Source organism: Piliocolobus tephrosceles, chromosome 8 (assembly GCF_002776525.5).
Source record: "Piliocolobus tephrosceles isolate RC106 chromosome 8, ASM277652v3, whole genome shotgun sequence".
NCBI lineage: Eukaryota > Metazoa > Chordata > Mammalia > Primates > Cercopithecidae > Piliocolobus > Piliocolobus tephrosceles.
In genome coordinates this window covers 5,140,094-5,163,157 of record NC_045441.1, presented here as the reverse complement: position 1 = coordinate 5,163,157, position 23,064 = coordinate 5,140,094, and the positions used below count along the sequence as shown (strand labels likewise).

The 23,064-nt window shown below is 47.2% G+C and overlaps 1 protein-coding gene across 7 annotated transcripts in view; it reads right to left on the bottom strand.

Moving 5' to 3' along the window:
* The window catches only part of WIPI2 (WD repeat domain, phosphoinositide interacting 2), a 48,033-nt gene that overhangs the window by 11,275 nt on the left and 13,694 nt on the right, over positions 1 to 23,064 (bottom strand). For all 7 annotated transcript variants that reach the window (XM_023197866.2, XM_023197867.2, XM_023197868.2 and 4 more), the window contains 5 exons: positions 9,541 to 9,710; positions 7,563 to 7,659; positions 7,038 to 7,135; positions 6,222 to 6,314; positions 1,057 to 1,127 (listed from right to left, as the gene is read on the bottom strand). In XM_023197866.2, the coding sequence (XP_023053634.1) occupies positions 1,057 to 1,127; positions 6,222 to 6,314; positions 7,038 to 7,135; positions 7,563 to 7,659; positions 9,541 to 9,710 (529 nt within the window). The remainder of the gene's footprint in view (positions 1 to 1,056; positions 1,128 to 6,221; positions 6,315 to 7,037; positions 7,136 to 7,562; positions 7,660 to 9,540; positions 9,711 to 23,064) is intronic.

The window sequence follows — 23,064 nt, the reverse complement described above, 5'->3', positions numbered from 1 at the left end:
GCGCCTGTAATCCCAGCAGGTGCCCAGCAGGCAGGAGGAATACAGGCACCTCAAGGAAGCCGGGCTACACGTCTAGCCCTGGGATCGGCACGCACACAGGCCACGGGGGTGAGGAAGGGGATTGGGTGAGGAGCGGCTCCAGGGAAGAAAGAGGCACAGGAGGGGAACTGAGCAGAAGCAGCAACACAGGAAAAACACAGAAAGGTGTTGTGTGAGGAGGACCAAGGGACACGAGGAGGCAGGAGCTGCAGGAGCGGTGACGTTTGGGGATACCAAGGTCCACCTGCTGCACCTGTGGGGATCCCATGAGGAAGGGGGACCAGATGGCGGAAGAGTCCCCGAAAGACAGCCCCTCCTCTTTCAACGGCCACCCTCAGGGAGGGAGGTACTGATGTGAGACGAGGAGTCAGAGACCTGAGGTCGGGTCCCGCTGACCACCGCCACGCCATTGCAAGTGGTCCCTAGGGCTCCGATCTGAGGCACTGGCTCCAGAGCCTGAGGCCTCCCCTGCTCTGCTATCCAACGAGGGACAGTCCTGCCTCCAAAGCAGGCGCCACAGGGGGCATGCTAAGCACAGATGAGGGAAGCTTTGCAGCCTGGAGGGAGGAAGACAAGGGAACTCCAGGCTGCGACTTCTGGGTTAAAAGAAGGGGCCGACGCCACTTGCTGAGGGTAAAAGCAGAGCTGCAGAGCCATGAACAGGTTCTCAGAGCGCAGCCTTTAAAGGGGAGGGTGTGCTACCCATGAGGTCGCTGCCCTGTCCCTTAGTGCCGGCTGGGAGCTACAGGGAACCGGAGGGCCCACCTGGTTATGCGAACTGTTCACAACTCTCACGTTAGCTGATGGGATTGCAAACAAAGACCCAGTGTGCTTTTCTGAAAGTGCTCGTGAACTCCCGGGACAAGACCAACTCCCTAGATCTCACCCGGTGACCCAGCTGGGCTAGAAATGCTCGTATGGAATTCTCCTGGGGTTTCGACTTGTTTGTAGATAACATACAAGTGAAATCCAAATACAAGTTCTCCAGAATCCATTCTGGACATGCATAGACTTTACCTCTTCACTCCTCTCCGAAACTCAAAGAGTTTTTGTCCTTCTGGAATGGAAAATACCCTAATCACGGTCCCCTGTGGAAGGAAAAGAGAAAAGAAGAATTTGAGCTGAGTTAAAACAGGAATTTCCGATCTTTCACAGCAGACTGCAAATGCGCCACACAGCTATCTCCAGGACAGCTCTGCCCTGGGCTACCAGGGAGTTTGGGGCCCCCAAGGCCCCCCTTGAGCATCACCTCCACACTTTTTGCCCCGAGCATAGAAAAACACCTCCCTGTTCTATTGTTGACTTAATGTTCAATCTTTTCTTTAAACCTATTTTAATTGACTACTTACCCTCAACACTAACAGTCTTGAGGGCAAAAGTGGCACAGCATTCTATTGTTCTGAGTCGTTTGAAGTTTAAACTATTAAAAATAAAAGCCTGGGCCAGGCGCAGTGGCTCACGCCTGTAATCCCAGCACTTTGGGAGGCCGAGGTGGGCAGATCACCAGAGGTCAGGAGTTTGAGACCAGCCTGACCAACATGTAGAAACCTTGTCTCTACTAAAAATACAAAATTAGCCGCGTGGTGGCGCATGCCTGTAATCCCAGTTACTCAGGAGGCTGAGGCAGCAGAATTGCTTGCACCCAGGAGGCGGGGGTTGCAGTGAGCAGAGATCACGCCATTGCACTCCAGCTCTAGGCGACAGAGCAAGACTTCATCTTGGAAAAAATAAAAATAAAAATAAAAATAAAAGCCTGGACTTGTGTGTGGCACACAGGCAAGACCTTGTGGTCTGACGAGGCTTCAGACCCCACCAAGGTCTTTTCTGCCACTTTAAATTCAGTTACTGACCAAGAGAACCGATGAGCTGGAAATCTCAACTACCTTATAAGGAGTCAATCCCAACTCACGAAACGGTAAGATGCACATGAAGAAAATCTTACTAAGACAAAGAACTAGGAATACAAGGGAGCTCGGCATGTGCCTGCTGTAATGGGAAGTGTCCTGAAGATGCCAACTTCCCCCAATAAGTTAATATCAGATGTGCAGATAATGAAACAGATATGAACATTCGGGGGAATAAATAGAGAAGCACCAAGAAAATAGTGAGCAGGACTTTCAATGCTTGAATATTAAAAGAATACTAATCAAGTGATATAATGGTATTAAATCAGCACAAAAAGAAATAGACTGATGGAAAGAAAGGCCTTAAAATGGGTAGCATTCCAAATTTGCAGGGCAGGAAGAATTATTCAACATTCACACTCCTACTATACAAATTTTAGGAGGTTCAAACTGTTAAATACAAAAACTGTTCAGAATATTTAGACTGACGGAAGGCCGAGGTGTGCAGATCTTCTGAGGTCAGGAGTTGGAGACCACCCTGGGCAACATGGTGAAACCCTGTCTCTACTAAAATACAAAAAAATTAGCCGGGTGTGGGCCGGGTGCAGTGGCTCACGCCTGTAATCCCAGCAGGTGCCCAGTAGGCAGGAGGAATATGGGCACCTCAAGGAAGCTGGGCTACACGTCTAGCCCCGGGATCGGCACACACACAGGCCAAAGGGGTGAGGAAGGGGGCTGGGTGAGGAGGGGCTCCAGGACAGAAACAGGCACAGGAGAGGAACTGAGCAGAAGCAGCAACAGAAGAAAAACACAGAAAAGTGTGGTGTGAGGAAGACCAAGGGACACGAGGAGGCAGGAGCTCTACTAAAAATACAAAATTAGCCGGGCGTGGGGGTGCATGCCTGTAATCCGAGCTACTCAGGAGGCTGAGGCAGGAGAATCGCTTGAACCCGGGAGGCGGAGGTTGCAGTGAGCCGAAATCACACCACTGCACTTGGGCCTGGGCGACAGAGCAAAACTCCATCTCAAAAAAAAAAAAAAAAAAAAAAAAAATTAGCTGGGTGTGGTGGCACGCACCCGTAGTCCCAGCTACTTGGGATGCTGAGGCATGAGAATTGCTTGAGCCCCAGAGGTGGAGGTTGCAGTGAGCTGAGATCGTGCCAATGTACTCCAACTTGGGCTACAGAGAGACTCCGTCTCAAAAGAAAAGAAAAGAAAATATCTAGGCCGAATACAGTAACTCATGCCTGTAATCCCAGCACTTGGGGAGGCCAAGACAGGAGAAACACTAGAGCCCAGGAGTTGAAGACCAGCTTGGGCAACATAGCGAGACCCCCATCTCTACAAAAAACAAACAAAAAAAGCCAAGCCTGATGGTTCACTCCTGTTGTCCCAGGAGTGGAGGCTGCAGTGAGCCATGATCACGCCACTGTATCTCTGTGTTTATAAATAGTACAAAGCGGCCGGGCGTGGTGGCTCACTCCTGTAATCCCAGCACTTTGGGAGGCCAAGGTGGGTGGACGATGAGGTCAGGAGTTCAAGACCAGCCTGACTAACATGGTTAAACCCCATCTACTCAAAATACAAAAATTAGCCGGGTGTAGTGGTGCGCGCTTGTAATCCCAGCTACTTAGGAGGCTGAGGCAGGAGAATGGCTTGAACCCGGGAGGCGGAGGTTGTGGTGAGCTGAGATCACACCACATGTACTCTAGCCTGAGCGACAGAGCAAGACTCTGTTTCAAAAATAAATAAATAAATAAAAATAAATAAATAAAATAAAATAAAATAAAGCAGCAGATGACCTAAAGTGTAGAACACCAAGGAATTGTTCAAATAAATTATGGTAAACTCATACAATGGGAGAGTATACAGCCATTAGAAATCAGGATACAGGCCAGGCACAGAGTCTCCCTCCTGTAATTCTAGCACTTTGGGAGGCTGAGGTGAGTAGATCGCTTGAGCTCAGGAGTTAGAAACCAGCCTAGGCCGGGCGTGGTGGCTCAAGCCTATAATCCCAGCACTTTGGGAGGCCGAGACAGGCGGATCACGAGGTCAGGAGATCGAGACCATCCTGGCTAACACGGTGAAACCCTGTCTCTACTGAAAAATACAAAAAACTAGCCGGGCGAGGTGGCGGGCGCCTGTAGTCCCAGCTACTTAGGAGGCTGAGGCAGGAGAATGGTGTAAACCCGGGAGGCGGAGCTTGCAGTGAGCTGAGATCCGGCCACTGCACTCCAGCCTGGGCGACAGAGGAGACCACGTCTCACAAAAAAAAAAAAAAAAAAAAGGAAAAAAAAAAAGAAACCAGCCTGGCCAACATGAAGAAACCCCATCTCTACAAAAAATACAAAAATCAGCCAGGTGTGGTGGCAGGTGCCTGTAGTCCTGGCTACTTGGGAGGCTGAGGTAGAAGGATCACTTGAGCCTGGGAGGTGGAGGTTGCAGAGAGCAGAGATTGTGCCACAGTACTCCAGCCTGGGCAACAGAGCAAGCAAGACCTGTCTCAAAAAAATAAATTGGTACTTGAGGCTAGTTGGTTCTCTCTGGATGGAGGGACACAAACTGACTTTGTAAGATTGAGAATTAGAGACTGAAATATTTTCTGCATCCATACATAAAAATAATCATGGCAAAGGTTTTGTCCTCTGCAGCCTGCACTTTTAGATGGAGATACAATTTTTTGGTGCACATCTACCATGCAATACTCATTCATTAAGAGTTGTTTTGTTGCCACATGACCGCAAGATTCTTGAAAGTAGGATTAAGTCACAGGCTTCAGTGGGGCCTCAGCACCTGGCACAGAGCAGGGCTAGGAAGGCCTTGCTGCTCTCATTCAACAGGTAAGAGGGTTCCATGTAAAAGAAATCAAGTTTCCTCTTTATAGTCCAGAAAAAAATTATTCTATTTTTATGGGCCTTAAAATTCCATCAAGTACTTTTGGGCCTTTATAAGAGCTACTAAAAAACTTAACAGTGAGACTTTGATTAGTCAAAGGGTAACAGAATTTCAGGGCCATTTCAAAGGGAAAAGAAAAGGACAAGGTGATATTGGGATAGTCCAGCCTAATGAGAATCAAAGTCAGGCTTGGAGTCTGACCCCTCTGTCGCTGCCCGACTGGGCAGCCCCGGGCACACTGCTTAACCTCTCTGAGCCCTTGCTATGAAAGAGAGAAATGTTTACCTTGCTGAGGGGGAACACAGGAGGTAATGAAGATAAAAGATCCAGGATAATTCATGACCCAGAAGTGACCCATAAGCGGTGACATGATTATTACAGAACTCAGGTGTGAGACTGAAGAACAAAGACCCAGGCAGGAAAGCTAAGGAAGTGAGCCGACTTTTTATTGTATCTTATCTGGTCCATAGTTTGAGGGGAGAGATGACTTGAAAGGGGAGGCTATTTTAGGATTTCAATGAGAAGCAAAATCATATCCAAATCAAAGTAAAGGTCATCGGTGGCAATGAAGAGCAGACTGGCAGCCAGAGGAGACAACGGAGGCGGGAGAGCAGACGCGACCTCAAGACAGAAGAAGAGAAGACGGAACTTTCAAGAAAAGAGGAATCAAAACGAAAAGAGAGGCACAGTTCAAGTGAGGAAGAGAACAAGGAGCCTTCAGTCTCCTGGAGGCCAAGGGAGCCTTGCCAAGCAGTCACAGGTACACAGGGACGTTTAGAGGCCATCCATCTCCTTTAAAGCCAGACGTTCTTCCTACTGGAATCTCTTAAATTCGTAGTTAGAAATACATATGAAAGATTGATACAAGACTTAAATACACTACTACCTATGGCAGCAAAAAAGGGTGATGTTGACAAAAATCACAACTGAATACTGCACGGCCACTACAAGTGTTTTTGAACTTAGAGAAATGTCATGCAGAGTGAAAAAGGATAAATTACACCCATAGTAGGATCCCAATTTTGTTGACTAAAGAGAAAATGAAAGGAAATACATTGAAATGTGTTCAGATTGGCTGGATAGAATTCTGTCCCCGCTTTTTCACGTTTCATCACTGTCTGGGTTCTTTACTGTTACGTGTTAGCTTCATCATTTAGAAACACACTGGGTGAGCGGTGTGGTTACACACGGCACTTCTGTCTCTGGACATTTCTGTATTTTTTACTACAAACGTGGACCAGTTCTCCCGTCCCAGTGGCACACCGCAAGCTCCGCTCACTCTCGGGCAGCACACGCCCACGGCCTGACAAGCAGGTGGCTGTCTTTGCTTCTCCCGATGCTGGTAAGTATAGGACCTTGCCTCTAAGTTGGCTGTGTGAACAGAAATGAAGAAGTCTGTGGACGCCTTGGCACCAGTGCTCCCCCAGGGAAAAGCAGACTCACCTTCTCTGAAGCCGTGGCAAGTTTAGTTCCGCTTGCGTCAAAGGCCAATGCCGCTAAAGGACTGTCATGAGCCGGAATCATGTTTGCAGCTCTCTGAAAAAGGGACACCAATAAAGCGTGGCCGCCACACAGTGACAGGCCATGGCCTAGGGCTGGCAGTTGGTGCGCAGTCTGAAAACGCCAATTAGCTGTTCCTAAAAAACCACTGCAGTCCATACAAATGCCAAACCCACTTGGTTTACTGGGGCTGGGCATTCAAGGAAATGCTGTTCCAACTTTAGAAAAAGCAAAGCAGTTTATCCCAAAGGTTTTCTATGTTCCTTCAAACATTCCCGTGCTGAGGAGCTCAGCACTGGTCTGAACACTGTAGCAGATCCAGAAGCAGAATGAGCCAGACCTGCTCTGCTACTGACAGAGAGTAGTGGGGCTGGGCGCGGGGCACCTGCCTGTAATCCCAGCACTTTAGGGGGCCAAGGTGGGTGGATGGTTTGAGGCCAGCCTGGGCAACCCAGCAAGACTCCATCTCTACAAAAATAAAAAATTAGCTGGGTGTGGTGTTGCATGACTGTAACTCCTTGGGAGGCTGAGGCAGGAGGATCACTTGAGCCCGGGAGGTTGAGGCTGCAGTGAGCTAGGACTGCATCAACACACTCCAGCTTGAGCAACAGAACAAGACCCTGCCTCAAAGAAAAAAAAAAAAAATGGAGTGGTTGTATTGCTGAGCCAAGAAAATCAGGATGCCAGGGACACCACAGTGCTCCTCTTCAGGAAAAAGCCACACTTTAGAGAGCTATTCGAGTAGGAAAGGCATCTCACCAAATTAATGGTATCGAAGACCTGCACCTCTCCGATGGTTGCGCTCCCTGGGTACGCCAAGTAGCAGTTGTCGTTGTTGATTGACAGCGCACAAAGGCCTGCAAATGACACACGGAGGACGAGATGCAAACTTCACCTGAGAGCTCCTTCTTGGATGTCAGACATAATTCAGCATTTATTTAACAGAGCGTTAGGAACAAATAACAGCCTGGATACAATCTTGTTTGCTGTGTTAAGAAAGTTCTGCAACCCCAAATCCCCACCTTAGGTGATACCAGTATTGTAAAGAGATTAAAGGCCTTTGGTTTGAACTGATCAGTAACCTCAACCTTGAAAGTTGATCAAACCAATGAGTTTATGTGGTCACATGACCAGCATCAGTAGGAAGGCAGCTTGGTTTGGGATCAATACTTTTAAAATCTGTCTCATCTGCGGAACCTATGAAAAGAAAAAATCTCTCTCACCGATAGCTATCTTTCAAGGGCAAAATCAGAAAAAGGATTCTCTCCTCACAAGTTAGCTCACCTGCAGGGTTTGGAGGCGTCTCCCTGATTGTATGCAGCACCTTCATGTCCCGAATGTTGTGGATGTACAGGGACTCCTCCAGGCATACTATCAGCCTCTAGGCGAGAGATGAAACGAAACCAAACGTGAAGCAACAGCCAGTGCAACACCTGCCCCAACCTCCACTTGACTGACTCCTGGACTACGACACTCTTGTTTCTTCTATTGCTATTGTATTTTTTTTGGAGTCAGCGTCTCACTGTGTCACCCAGGCTGGAGTGCAATGGCGTGATCTTGGCTCACTGCAACCTCTGCCTCCCAGGTTCAAGGGATTCTCTCTCCTGCCTCAGCCTCCCAAGTAGCTGGGATTACAGGTGCCTGCCACCACGCCTGGCTAATTTTTGTATTTTTTAGTAGAGATGGGGTTTCACCATGTTGGCCAGGCTGGTCTCGAACTCCTGACCTCAGGTGATCCACTCCTGCCTTGGCCTCACAATCTTAGTTCCTTCTAGAACACCATGCAGACCAATGTTGGAAGCGCCGAGGACACAGCTGCTTTCCACCAACAATCAAGAAGGAGCCGGCCGGGGTACACCTCTCCCTCATACTCACCCTAGCTCCACTGGGAATTCTAACGAGGTTGTTTTAGTTCAGTTTTAGGCAAATGCTAACCTATAGCTAAGACAAGTGTGCTGTGAATAGATTTGGAAAGATTTGCTTTTTAAAACTGATGCTGAGTGCAGCACAGGTAAAATGAAAATAAGGGGGTTTTAAAAGGTCTAACATTTTATTGTGCACTCAGATTATTTTGCAAGTTCCTGCTCCATTTGGAAGAAAATGAATGTGGACATGCAGACGATGCATCACTGCGACGATGTATGCAAGAAAGATGATGGGCACGCACCCAGCTCTACATTAGTTGGACGTGAACACAATTTGTATGCTTTACAATTTTTAAATGCTCAAGATATTATGCCTTATAATTTCCCATTCTAACCAACTTTGTCAGTTAACAGACCAGTTCCCAGTTTCAAGTGTACAAGGTAAGAGCGTCTTTACTGTGACTTCACCTAGTCACCGTATCTCAGAGTGCAGCTACTGGCTGTCAACGTGTCCACTCTACAGCCAGCAGCCTCATCAGCTTTCCCTGCGGGGAATGCGGGCAGAATCAGATTGCGAGGGGTCCCCCGGGTGGCGCTGTTACCCTGGGCATGAGCACAAGCTGGGAGACAGCCTCGTGAAACACGTGCACGTGCCACCCACCACGTCCTTCCTCTGTGCCAGTCTTATTAGTTTAGGGGGAGATAAAGTAATAAATCCTTCATCTTGAATTCAAAGTTAAATTAACAAGGAAAAAAAGTCTAAAACCTTTTTTTTTTTTTTTTTTTGAGACAAAGTCTCGTTCTTGCTGCCCAAGCTGGAGTGCAATGACATGACCTCGGCTTATTGAAACTTCCAACTCCTGGGTTCAAGCAATTTTCCTGCCTCAGACTCCTGAGTAGCTGGGATTACAGGTGCCCGCCACCACACCCGGCTAATTTTTGTATTTTCAGTAGAGATGGGGTTTCATCATGTTGGCCAGGCTGGTCTCAAACTCCTGACCTCAGGCAATCTGCCCACCTCGGTCTCGCAAAGTGCTGGGATTACAGGTGTGAGCCACTGTGCCCAGCCAAAGATTTTTTGTTTTTAAGCAGCATTTATAAAAGCAAAACCAGGTAATAAGTGAAAGAAACTCTGCCATCCACCCTCTGGGTGGGGCCGGGGACGCCTGTATGGGAACAGGGTGGCAGAGGCCTGGGCATCTGTTGTGAATGGAACAGGCTGAGCAAAGCTGGTGGGTGAGGAAGCAGAGCTGGTCGCTGTAGGCAAGGATCTGTGCCCGGCAACGTGGGGCCAGGCAGCAAGGGAATGATGGAGGGGCATGCCGGTTGGGTGGGCTTGTCCCAGAGTGCTGGAGGGAGCAACAGACAAGCCCACACCCAGCTGGGGCTGCGCTCACCTGCCTGTTGAGCTTCACAGCCAGAATCGTGTTGGAGTAGCTATAGTTGCAGATCTCAGTTCCCTTCTTAAAGTGGCAAACCTTTAGCTTCCTTGGTGCTTTAAGGCTCACGATGGCCACTAGGCTGCTGGAGAACAATCTCTCTACGATGCACACATCTTCCGTGTCAGCTGAAATCACAAAGGGAAGTACATATGTGAACATCTCCACATGGCTATGGCCATAGGTAGAGTCTGTGCTCGAAAACAAACACCTGCCTGGGTGACACGCAGGGCACAGCGCTGGGGGTGCCTGCGGAACATGTGGTCATGGGGTGGGGACAGCCCCGGGGGTCTGAGGGTCTTGACTGGCTGCAGCCTCAGGAGCGTTTCTACTGTAAGGATGGCCCCTCAAGAGCATTCATACGAAAGACAAAGGTTCCTTTCAATCAGTTCTGTTGCTGGATTTGAATGGTGTAACCTAAAAACACACGAGTTTAGGAACCAAACTACCAGGTAAAGTGAAAGAGTAAGGTCTAGGGGCTCCCTTCATTAAGACACAAACTACTAGGAAACTGCAGTTGCTTCCCCTGGGTTCCATAGACTCACGTGCGAGCGCTAGCCTAAGTGCTCGCATACCGCGGCTGGCCAAAGAACCACACGTGTCCCAAGTGGCATGACACATATTTACTTATTAAAAAGATGTTGCTCTTACACTCATGTGTCACAAAACGCTGACATACATTCTAAGAAATGCCCTGTAGGGGCCGGGCGCGGTGGCTCACGCCTGTAATCTCAGCACTTTGGGAGGCTGATGCGGGCAGATCACGAGGTCAGGAGATGGAGACCATCCTGGCTAATATGGCGAAACCCCATCTCTACTAAAAATACAAAAAATTAGCCCGGCGAGGTGGCGGGTGCCTGTAGACCCAGCTACTTGGGAGGCTGAGGCAGGAGAATGGCGTGAACCCGGGAGGCGGAGCTTGCAGTGAGCAGAGATCGCGCCACTGCACTCCAGCCTGGGCGACAGAGTGAGACTCCGTCTCAGGGGGAAAAAAACAAACACACACTAAGAAAAGCCCTGTAGGCAATTCTGCCATGCAAACACAAATCTAGATGGCAGGCCTACTATGCCCCTAGGCCGTATGCTGTGGCCTGTGGCTCCTGGCTCCAGATTTGCACAGCATGTGACTAACTGGATACTGTGGCCAGCAGCAGCACAGTGACAAGAACTCGTGTGTCTAAATGAAACATGGGAAAGCTGCAGCAAAAACATGGCCTGCTCCTCTCACAGGACCACCGTTGCACCCGCAGCCCCTCGCTGCCCCACACGCCATCGTGCAGCGTGACATCACTTCAAATGGAACAGGCCATCAACACAAGTGCATCATCCGAAGCTCTTCACAGCATCCATTCAGTGTCTTCTCAGTTGCTTTTACCAGAAAGCTGCCATAAAACCTTCTTTCTGACAACAGCAAGTGACTTTCATTCAAAAGGAATACATGCAAGCGTCTGCCACGAATAGACGGTGGCGTGGTTGCAGGGCCAGCGAGGACAGGTTCTGTCCGCAGCTTCTCTGCTCAGCAGCATCTCAGACTAGGGGCCACCGTCTTCCAGGATTTATCAATGAAAGGCACGATCAGGAGGGATCATGCCAGTGCGTGGACACAGGAGTCTTCGTCAGCAGATGCACCTCTAGCACCTGGCACGCAGCACCACTCAGACACGAGGCCAACCCAACTCAGAAGAGACAGTGTATAACACGGAATGTCAATTATTTGCAGTAAAAATAATTTCCCTAAAGATCAGACCCTGGCTCTCTGACCAGTCTTCCTTCCCTCAGGAGATCGACATGGATGCCAGGTTATGGCAGCCCTGCTTGCTAGCCGGTGGGCGACAAAGAGGGATGGGGCCAGATGTGGTGCTTTGCACCTGTAATCTCCGCACTTTGGGAGGCCAAGGTGGGAGGACTGCTTGAGGCCAGGAATTCGACACCAGCCTGGGTAACACAGTGAGGTCCCATATCTACAAAAAATACAAAAACTAGTTGGGTGTGGTGGTGCACGCCTGTGGTAGCTGAGGTAGGAAGAGTGCCTGATCCCAGGAGGCTGAGGCTGCAATGAGCCGTGATCGCGCTCCTGCACGCCAGCCCGGGCAAAAGAGTGAGATCCTGTCTGTAATACCAGCCCTGCCCCCAAAAGGAGGGTGGGACTGAATGACGATCGTGGCTGGTGTCCTGAGGCTGCCACCCTCACTTCTCGAATCCAGCAGCCAGATGTGCAAATCCAGGGGCACAAGGCCCTTCCTCCGCCACTGTCCAGCCTCTCACTCTCCAGGCACCCTGTTCTCAGGCAGTACTTGGTAGTATCTGGGGCTGCATGCACTGGCCCAGCTGCATCCTGTACCTGTCGCCTCTGGCAGTCACCACGCTTACCACTGAGAATCTAGGCAATGGCTGAGCAACAGAGTTCCCAGCTGGACCGATGGTCTGAGGACAGGTGCCGTGTTTGGCCCATTCATGGCTGCACCCCCAGGTCTAATGTCGCCTGTCATGGAGGAGAAGCTCCTTCCACACTGGCTGAACGGATGGAATGGACCTTATGACCAGACTTTGGATATTTCTCAAACTCCCCCAAAACCAAACAAACAAACTCAATCTCTGTGCCATTCAGTTTCAGTGGTGAAATGCTGTTACCCCCAGTGCTACATCCAAGAGGCAGAAGTGCTCTTGGTGAAAGCTCAGTGGCATGCGTCCTAACACATGTGCTGGGCGTGCGTGCGGCACCGCAACCTTGGCGAGTACTGGGTGCAACGGCGACCATGCAGGAACATGAGTTTAACAATCACACTCCAGTCTCAGCTCTGCTCTAATTAGCTGTAAGGCCTGGTACCTATTTCCCGAATGGTGAAAGAAGAGTTGGACTCGCAGCTTCAACTCCAGGGCTGGGACACATAGGAAAACCTGGTATACACAAAACTGGTTTTTTATTAAGTACAATTTTATTTAAATCCACTGGCCTCCTAAATCCAATCAGTGGTAAAAAGCAGACTTCCAGATAGGGCTGCTCCTGCACACGCACAGGGTCTGCATCCGTGAACTCGCCTGCCTGGGAAGGTTTATTTGCGACCCCACACGAACACTCACAGTGGTTTACAGCCCTCCGTGGACACGTGGAGAGCGGGAAGTTTTTTGTTTTTGTTTTTTTTTTTGAGACAGAGTCTCGCTCTGTTGCCCAGGCTGGAGTGCAATGGCGCGATCTCGACTCTGCAAGCTCCGCCTCCCGGGTTCACGCCATTCTCTTGCCTCAGCCTCCTGAGTAGCTGGGACTGCAGATGTCCGCCACTAGGCCTGGCTAATTTTTGTATTTTTAGTAGAGACAGGGTTTCACCATGTTGGCCAGGCTGGTCTTCAACTCCTGACCTCAGGTGATCTGCCCACCTTGACCTTCCAAAGTGCGTCACTGTGCCCAGCCTCGGGAAAAGATTTGAGTCACATGACGCACATGTTCCTGGCTGAGATCACACAGGGCAACGTCCTGTCTTCTCGTGTTGATTCTGAAAACAACTGTCCTTTTCGTGGTCTATTTAGGGCTACTGAGTGTCTGTTTTTTGCACTTTTGCGTTTTTGTTGATTTTATTGTTGGCCCCAGCACAGTGCTGAGCGCCACTGAGTGTCCCTAAGCAAAAGCAGCCTGTGATGCGCCCCGCGGAGAAAACACATGCGTGGGCTGAGTTCTATATGAGCTGCGAGTTCAATGTTAGTGAACCAACAATCCGCATTCCTCAGCATGTCCGGAGGCAGGGAAGCACACACAAAATGAGGTTGTCTTTCGATCAGCTGATGCGAACACTGCGACCAGAGGCTACCTACCAACCCGTCCCCTGGGAGCAACACTTCATGATTCGCTAATCCAGCGTCCCAGAGATTTACAGACTAGAACTGTGAATAACAAGAATCAACTGTATTTTTATTTTTTTTCAAAGAATAGGTTCTTACTGCTTTGCTTGGTAAAACTTGACTTATTTACTTCACCCATTCAACACAAACAGCAGATCCTACCAGGAGAGACCATCCCAAGTATACAGTGGTAAACAGGGCAGTGCCTGCCATCACAGAGAGGGGGCCAAAGAGATGTGCGCCCAGGGCCCTGCGTGGCACTGAAACTGTCAACGGTCAGCAAAGGAGACTGAGTAAGAGAAAAGCCAGGATCGTGCATGAGATGGAAGCCAACAGAAGAGGGTATCTGAAGAACAGCAAGCAGGCAACTGTGCCCAGCGCTGCAGAGGAGGGAAGAGGAAATGAAGACGCGTCCCCCCAGTCTGGGAACGCGCAGCTTATCTGGAGACTTTGACATATTTTGATGGAGATGTGCAGGAAGAATGGCTGAAATACGAAAGAGAATGAGAACTGTAAAAAAACGTAGGCAACTATCTACAGGAGTTATGCTGCAGGCCGGGCGCAGGGGCTCACGCCTGGAGTTCCAGCACTTTGGGAGGCCGAGGCAAGCAGATACCTGAGGTCAGGAGCTCGAGGCCAGCCTGGCCAACATGGTGAAACCCCGTCTTTACTAAAAATACAAAAAATGAGTCGGGCATCATGGTGGGCGCCTGTAATTCCCAGCTCTTTGGGAGGCTGAGGCAGGAGCATCACTTGAACCTGAGAGACGGAGGTTGCAGTCAGCTGAGATGGCACCACCACACTCCAGCCTGGGCAGCAGAGCGAGACTCTACCAAAAAAACAAAAACCAAAACCAAAACCAAAAAAAAAGAAGTTATGTTCTGGAGAAGCAGAAATGTGGGAGGGGCTGGGGGATATGCATGGGCAAGGGAAATTTCTGTCTTCAAATACAGGAGCTACTAGATACACTGAGATGAATTTATGGTTGAGACTGCATGCCTGGAGGAACAAACCACTTAGGGGTAGGGTGAAGAAGGAAAGAGAAGGGAGCCCCAGGCCGACAGCACCAACCTCTCTTGAAGCAGCAGCAGGTGTTAATTGTGATGGGATGGAGGTGGGAGATTTCGGAGTGAGGACAGTATGAGACGATCATCTCAAAGAGCAAGCAACACAGCTATGAGAAGAATGCAGGACCACCAGCAGGCACTGGCAGGTCTCCATTAGAGGTAGTGATAAATTCCAATTCAACTAGACAGAGAAAGATTGTACCAACCCAACAGATGCAGAAAAAGCATGAGAAAATGCAATGCCCATTCATAGTAGAAATTTATGAAACCTAGAATGAGGAAGAACCTTCTTTCACTGATGAAGAACGGTTAAGAAAATCTACAGCTGACACTATACTTAATGGTGAAGACATCTAAACTCTTCCCATTAAGACAGAAACAAGGCAAGGATACTCCCTCTTCTTACTTTGTGCTGGCGAGTCTTACACACTGCAGTGAAGCAAGAAAAAGAAAGAAAGGCACAAACATTAGAAAACAAGACGTCAAACAGTCTCTACTGCCACCTTAAGGAATCTATAGGCAACTGTCTAATACATGAATTTAGCAAAGTCATAGGATACAAGATTAAAATATAAAAAATCAATTATATGTTTAGGCCAACAGCAAACTGGAAAAGTAAATGAAATAATTTTCAAAATCCAAAGTATTAGAAATAAATTTTACTAAAGATGTAAGACCTCCATATCAAAAAAAAAAAAAAAATCATAGAATATTACCAAAACAAAATTAAAAAGAGATAAATAAATGAAGAGATTACCATGTTCATGGACTGGGTATTCAATATTATTAACATATCAACTCTCAAACTGATCTCTAGGTCCAATCCCATCCCAATCATAATCCCAACAGGCTTTTTTGCAGACAAAGTGGATTTTAAATTTTATATGGAAAGAAAAAGAAACTAGAAAATGCAAAGCTATCCTGAAAAAGAACAAAGTTGAAGACTGACAAACAGACCATTAGAAGAGAATACAGAGCCCAGAAATAGACTCACAGGTATAGGACTGTAAAGCACCAAAGCAATCCCGGGGGGAAGGAAAATCTCAACAAATGATGATGGAATAGGAATCCATTAGGAAAAAAATAACCTTGATTTACACCTCACAACATACATAACAATTAATAAGATGGATTATTGGCTTAAATATAAAAACTTTAGCTTTTAGGCATAGTGTTAACCATATAAAGCTTTCACAGAACACACAGGAAAACACCTTCCTGACTCTAGGGTAGGCAAAAGTTTCTTGGACAGGGCCTAGAAAGCAAAAACCATAAACGGAAAAAAACAAAACAAAACAAAAACCCATAAATAGAACTGCATCAAAATTTAAACCATTTGCTCAAAGAAAGAAAACAGGCAAGCCACAGATGAGGAGAAAATAGTCACAAAATACATCTGACAAAGGACTACTATCCAGAATATGTAAAGAGCTCTAACAACTCTATAATAAAAAGATAAACAACCAAACCTAAAAAGCAACAAAAGACTGGAACAGACACGTCACAGAAAAAGATATACAGATAGCCAACAAGCACATGAAAACGTTCATCATCATTAGTTACCCGAGAAATTCAAATTAAAACAATGAAGATATCATTACACATACATCAGAAGGGCTAAAAAGAAAAAAACTAATAACATCAAAAGTTGGTGAGGAAGCTGGGTGCTGTGGCTCACGCCTGTAATCCCAGCACTTTAGGAGGTCGAGATGGCCGGATCGCTTGAGTTCAGGAGTTCCAGGCCAGCCTGGCCAACATGGTGAAACCCTGTCTCTACTAAAAACACAAAATTTAGCCAGGTGGGGTGGTGAGCACCTACAATCCCAGCTACCTGGGAGGCTGAGGGAGGAGAAACACTTGAACCCCGGAGGTGGAGGTGGTTGCAGTGAGCTGAGATTGTGCACTGCATTCTAGCCTGGGCGACAGTGAGACTCTATCTCAAAAAAAAAAAAAAAAGGTTAGTGAGGACATAGAGCAATCAGAACTCTCATACAGCACTGACGGAACCACAAATGGTATAGTCACTTAGGAGAAGGTTATGGGGGTTTCTTACAAAACTAAACACATACCTACCCAACAATTCCACTACAATATTTATCTAAGATAAGTGAAAATATGTGTCCACTAAAAGACTTGTATGAGAATGTTCACAGTAGCTTTGTTCGTAATAGCTAAACTACAAAGAGCCCAGGTATCTGCCATGAAGAGAATACATCAACAACTGTCATATATTCACATACGGGGCAAATGAGAAATAAGATGTGGATAAATCTAAAAAAAATGCAGAGCGAAAGAAACATCATCAAAAGAGTAGAAGAGTAGATGCTCCGTTCATATCAAGTTCTAGAAAAGACAAAACGAATCTATAGTAGAAAAAACCAGAACACTCATTGCCTCTTGGGGAATGTGGGCAGAAGGGAGCCGAGACTGGAAGGAAGTATGAGAGAACTTTCTGGAGTGATGGTAGACCTTGATAGGGTTTCAGTTCACAGAGATGCAGGCATTTGTTAAAACTCACATAGTGTTCACTCAAGATACATGCATTCCACCGCAAGTAAATTTTACCTCACAAGAAAAAAGCAAACACTGAACTCTACTCAGTATTGAGGAGAAATGTACTGATGCCTATCATCTACCTGGAAACACCCACACAAAAAATACAGCCAGGTGTGGTGGTTCGTCCGTAATCTCAGCACTCTGGGAGGCTGAGGTGGGAAGATCACTTGAGCCCAGGAGTTTGAGACCAGCCTGGACAACACAGCCAGATCTTGTCCCTACAAAAAAGCGAAAAGTTAGCTGAGCATGGCGGTGCACTCCTGTAGTCTCAGCAACTACGGAGGCAGAGGCAGGAGGATTGCTTGAGCCCCGGAGGTCAAGGTTGTAGCAAGCTATGATTGCACTACCGTACTCCCAGGCTGGCAGCCTGGGTGACAGAGTTAGAAGCCGTCTCAAAAAAAGAAATAAAAGTAAAAAAAAATGGATGGGTGGGTGGGTGTGTGTGTGTGTGTGTGTGAGGACAAGTACAGTAAAATGTTAAGGGAAGGGCCCGGCACGATGGCTCACGCCTGTAATCCCAGCACTTTGGGAGGCCGAGGTGGGCGGATCACAAGGTCAGGAGATCGAGACCATCCTGGCTAACACGGTGAAACCCCGTCTCTACTTAAAATACAAAAAAGTAGCCGGGCATGGTAGTGGGCGCCTGCAGTCCCAGCTACTTGGGAGGCTGAGGCAGGAGAATGGCGTGAACCCAAGAGGCGGAGCTTGCAGTGAGCTGAGGTTGCACCACTGCACTCCAGCCTGGGTGACAAGAGTGAGACTCCGTCTCAAAAAAAAGAAAAAAAAAAGTTAAGGGAAGAATCTAAGTGGTGGATACACAGGTGTTAGCTGTAAAATACTTTCAACTTCTCAGTTTGAAAATTTCCTTTAACAAAATGTTAGAAAGAAAAACGATGTCTTCAGTTGCTTACATGCAGGTGCTGAGAAGGTAATACCACCAACCATCATTTGGAAATGGTTTTTCTAAAATGTTAATGGGACAAAGCAGAGCTTTCACAATGTTTTAAACAGGGATGGGAGGATGAAGGCAGAAAAGCTCTTTTTTAACTGCAAATATTCACAAAGGAGAACAGGAAAATGAACCTCCATATACTCACCACCTAATCCAACAAATATTAACTTTCCACCATTTTGCTTCAATGATTTTTTCTTTATTGCAGTTTGGAAGAGAAGCTCCTTCCGACATTCACCCTAAATGCTTCAGAGTAAGCCCCTCTACATAAGCAAGGACACAGGCAAGCATCCTTCCCAGGCCCTGAATGCAAGGGAGGGATTCCTTACATCCAATCCACTCCAAGTACTGAAAGTAAAACACGACCCCAAAGTATTAGAGGACCACCTTGGGAAATGTTTTATGTACATGCCGGGAGTAGGAAAAACCCTTTCTAGTATTTAGAAGCCTTATAAAAAAAGACCAATGCATTTGAATATATAGAAATTCAAGACTTCAGAATGGTGAAAAGAATCACAAACAAGGTCAAAAGGCAAATGACAGTCCAGAAGAAAAATATTTGCAACCCCTAACAAATGGCTAATTTGGTTTAAGTCATTAGGAGATAAATAACCCAACAGAAAAACAGGCAAGGGCAGAAACAGGTAGTTAAAAAAACAACAGCAGCAGCACATGACTGCATGGAAAAAAAAAAAAAAAAGAACTCAGTTTGAGTTGATTTAAGAATTATAAATAAGGCCACGCACGGTGGTTCAGGCCTATAATCTCAGCACTTCGGGAGGCTGAGGCAGGTGGATCACTTGAGGTCAGGAGTTCGACACCAACCTGGCCAACATGGTGAAATCCCATCTCTACTAAAAAAAAACACAAAAATTGGCTGAGTGTGGCGGCACATGCCTGTGGTCCCAGTTACTAAGGAGAGTGAGGCAGGAGAACTGCTTGAACTCAGGAAGTGGAGGTTGCATGCAGTAAGCGACCTCCTGTGCGGACATGGGCAGCAGCAGAGGCAGGCCAGAAACTAAGTGTCAGGGCCAACCGCAAAGACCAGGTCTCTGTGGATACGTGGATGGGCTTCATGAGTCTCTAACACCGCTGAAACCATATGATAAGCACTGAGTGTTCTGGGGGAAATAGATCTATAACTCTCATCGCATGTACACGAGTCAGTAACCAAAAGTAGGAGAGGTGGCTCTGCAAAGGGCAGAGATGAACCACCAATCACTCTGGAGTGAACACATTTTTGTAATTACTTGACTAATAGGCCAGGGCCAGGAGCAGTTGCTCCCGCCTATAATCCCAGCACTTTGGGAAGCTGAGGCGGGTGGATCACCTGAGGTCAGGAGTTCAAAACCAGCCTGGCCAACGTGGTGAAACTCCATCTCTACTGAAAATACAAAATGTAGCCAGGCGTAGTGGTACATGCCTCTAATCCCAGCTACTCGGGAGGCTGAGGTGGGAGAACTGCTTGAACCCAGGAGGCAGAGGCTGCAGTGAGCTGCGATCTCGCCAATGCACTCCAGCCTGGGTGATACAGTAAGACTGTCTCAAAAAAAAAGAAAAAAAAAACTTAATAGGCTGGGCACGTTGGCTCATACCTGTTAAGCCCAGCACTTTAGGAGGCTGAGGCAGGAAGATGGCCTGAGCCCACGAGTTCAAGACCAGTCTTGGCAACACAGTGAGGCCCCAACTCTTAAAAAAAAAAAAAAAAAAAAAAATTAGCTGGGCGTGGTGGTGTGTACCTATAGGCCCAGCTATGCGGGAAGGGGGGGGGATCACTTGAGCCCGGGAGGTTGAGGTTACAGTGAGCCATGTTGACACCACTGCACTCCAGCATGCGTGACAGAGCGAGACCCTGTGTTTTAAAAACGCAGTAGTAGTAGTAGTGGTGGTGGTAACAGCCGTAACACAAAAGGATGCACTTCGCAGTGACACTGAGTTCTACAGACCAATCTGACTAGATCTTTTCAGGAATATACCTTTCAGAAAGCAACCTACTTTTATATATTGCTAGTAGTTTAGGTTTGTTGCCATTTTTCTACCGTATTTCAAGATGCTCTAATTAATTTTTCTATTACACTTCACATACAGATGAACTTTCTTATTTTTTATTATTTTTGAGACAGAGTCTTTTCTGTTGCCCAGGCTGGAGCGCAGTGGCACAATCTTGGCTCACTGCAACCTTTGACTCCCGGGTCCAAGTGCTTCTCCTGCCTCAGCCTCCCGAGTAGCTGGGATTACAAGAGTGCGCCACCATGTCTGGCTAATTTTTGCATTTTTAGCAAGAGGCAGGGTTACACCATGTTGGCCAGGCTGTTCTCGAACTCCTTACCTCAGGTGATCCACCCGCTTCAGCCTCCCAAAGTGTTGGGATTACAGGTGTGAGCCACCGCGCCTGGCCCAGATGAGCTTTTAAACACATAAATATACATGGAACCCGCATACCCAGAACAATCACTTTCCACTAAACTGAAGTACAAACCTGGCTCAGCTCTCCCATGAAATAATGGTGGACAGTGGATCAGGCTGCTAGGTGAAAGACTCCATAATAATCAAATGAAAGCAAAGAAACCAGACTGCACAGATGTACTGACTCAAGATGGCAAGTCCCAGGACACTGGCGCCAAGAGGCATTCAGGCTGACACTAAGAAAGGCTGAATGTGGCAGGGTGTGGTATGTGGTAGCTCAGGCCTATAATTCCAGCACTTTGGGAGACCGAGGCAGGCGGGCCATGAGGTCAGGAGATCGAGACCATTCTGGCTAACACGGTGAAACCCCGTCTCTACTAAAAATGCACACACACAAAAATTAGCTGGGTGTGATGGCGCTACTGTAGTCCCAGCTACTTGGGAGGCTGAGGCAGGAGAATGGCGTGAACTCGGAAGGTGGAGCTTGCAGTGAGCCGAGACTATGCCACTGCACTCCAGTCTGGGTGACAGAGCGAGACTCGAACTCAAAAAAAAAAGAAAGAAAAAGGTTGAACGCAAACTTCGGTGATCTCCAGGGTCAAAGGCCTTGCTTTTAGCGCTCATTCTAGGTGGCCTTAGCCACAGTTTCTGCCAAACTTCCCTCCTAGAGATTGCCTGACTAAAATTTAAGAAATTAATCACTTGATTTAAAAAAGAATGTTGCTTTTTGCTTCTGCTGGTGTGGTTTATAGCTGACAACAATGAAGCTCCTGGAGTGGCAAGGGAAGAATGAGGCTATGAGATAACTGCTTGAATCCACTTCCGCGTGTGCCTGCAGCTCCGCCAGGATGCAAGGTAAGAGCCCAGCATTCCATCACCACAGATTTAGGCCAAGAGACGCTCGTGGTTTCTCCTCTGTATGATCCATTACTATAAATCTCACTGAAATTAATATTCCAACCAATGCACCGCTTGTCAAATAGGACTAACGTCAGAAAGCACCATTTCTCAAACCTTAAGACGTAGATGATGGTCCGTAAAGTAAATGATTAGTTTCTTGGCAAAGCAGGAAGGTTTGATAAAAGGTGTTATATGTCAACGGCTACGCTTCCATAATCAACGCAGGCTCTAGTCACTTTTGCTGAGCTAAGGAGCAGTCTGCTTGTGCTGGGTTTCAGAACTGAATGTTTACGAGATCTGTTTTCCTAGCTCAGAAACCAGCTTAGCAAATGCAAAGAAAACACAGTGCAGCTTTTGAAAAAAGCCAACTTCTAAACTTCTGTGATCTTTTACAAATAATAAACCGATATCCTTCATTTATTTTGCCTAACAGTGTAGGATATTGTTGTAGAATATTTTAGGGAAAAGAGACCACATTTTGTGCATTATGTATATTCAAAAAACGAGGACGACAACAAAAATACACATGGAGAAAGAAAATGATCACTTGAGAGGCCGGGTGTGGTGGCTCACACCTGTAATCCCAGCACTGATCGTATGAGAGGCCAGGCGCGGTGACTCACGCCTGTAATCCCAGCACTTTGGGAAGCTGAAGTGGGAGGACTGCTTGAGACCTGGAGTTCAAGACCAGCCTGGCAACATAGTAAGACCCCGTTTCTACAAAAATTACAAAAAAATTAGCCATGTGTAGTGGTGCGTGCCTCTGATCCCAGATACTCAGGAGGCTGAGGGGGGAGGATCACTTGAGCTCAGGAGGTCAAGGGTACAGTGAGATATGACTATGCCACTGTACTCCAGCCTGGGTGACAGAGCGAGACTCTGTCCCCATATATATATGTATATGAGGTATCCATAAACAATGAGCAAAAGCCTATCTGGCAGCTCCTGCAACTTTCAAGTCTGAAATGATAACACTGATGGTAGAAAATCTATCTTCCAGTACTGCTTGACCAAGCTTTTGTGTGTGTGTGAATTTTCTTTTCTAAGTAAATAAAAGAAGAACAAGTAGTTGTCCATCTTGTTTTTCTCTAAGACCAGCTCTGGCTCATTCTTTCTGTAACAGCCACAGTGAGTGACAGCAAAGATCTGATTTTATGATGGACTGTTAAAGAGTTTTGAGAGTAGAAGTCAATACTGAGTCTGAACTAAATACTGAGACATGAAGAAATATTCTTTCCTCTGAGTCTACCTACAGAGAAATGCTGGAAAACAATCTTGACATTTCACTTAGTAGCTGACCTGTTTTCTAAGAGACGTTATCTTATCTACTTAAAAAAAAAAAAAAAGGATGTGAAAGAGGAAAGACAGATAACATTCTAGGAACAGAACAACATAATAGCTTCAGTTTAGAGTATTAACCCTTGCCAGACGTGGGGGCTCACGCCTGTAATCCCAGCACTTTGGGAGGCCGAGGCGGGCGGATCACAAGGTCAGATCGAGACCATCCCAATGCGGGGAAACCCCATCTCTACTAAAAATACAAAAAATTAGCCGGGTTTAGTGGCGGGCACCTATATATAGTCCCAGCTACTCAGGAGGCTGAGGCAGGAGAATGGTATGAACCTGGGAGGCAGAGCTTGCAGTGAGCCGAGATTGTGCCATTGCATTCCAGCCTGGGCGACAGAGCAAGACTCCATCTCAAAAAAAAAAAAAAAAAAATTATTAACCCTCAAAACATTCTTTGTCGGGCCGGGCGCAGTGGCTCAC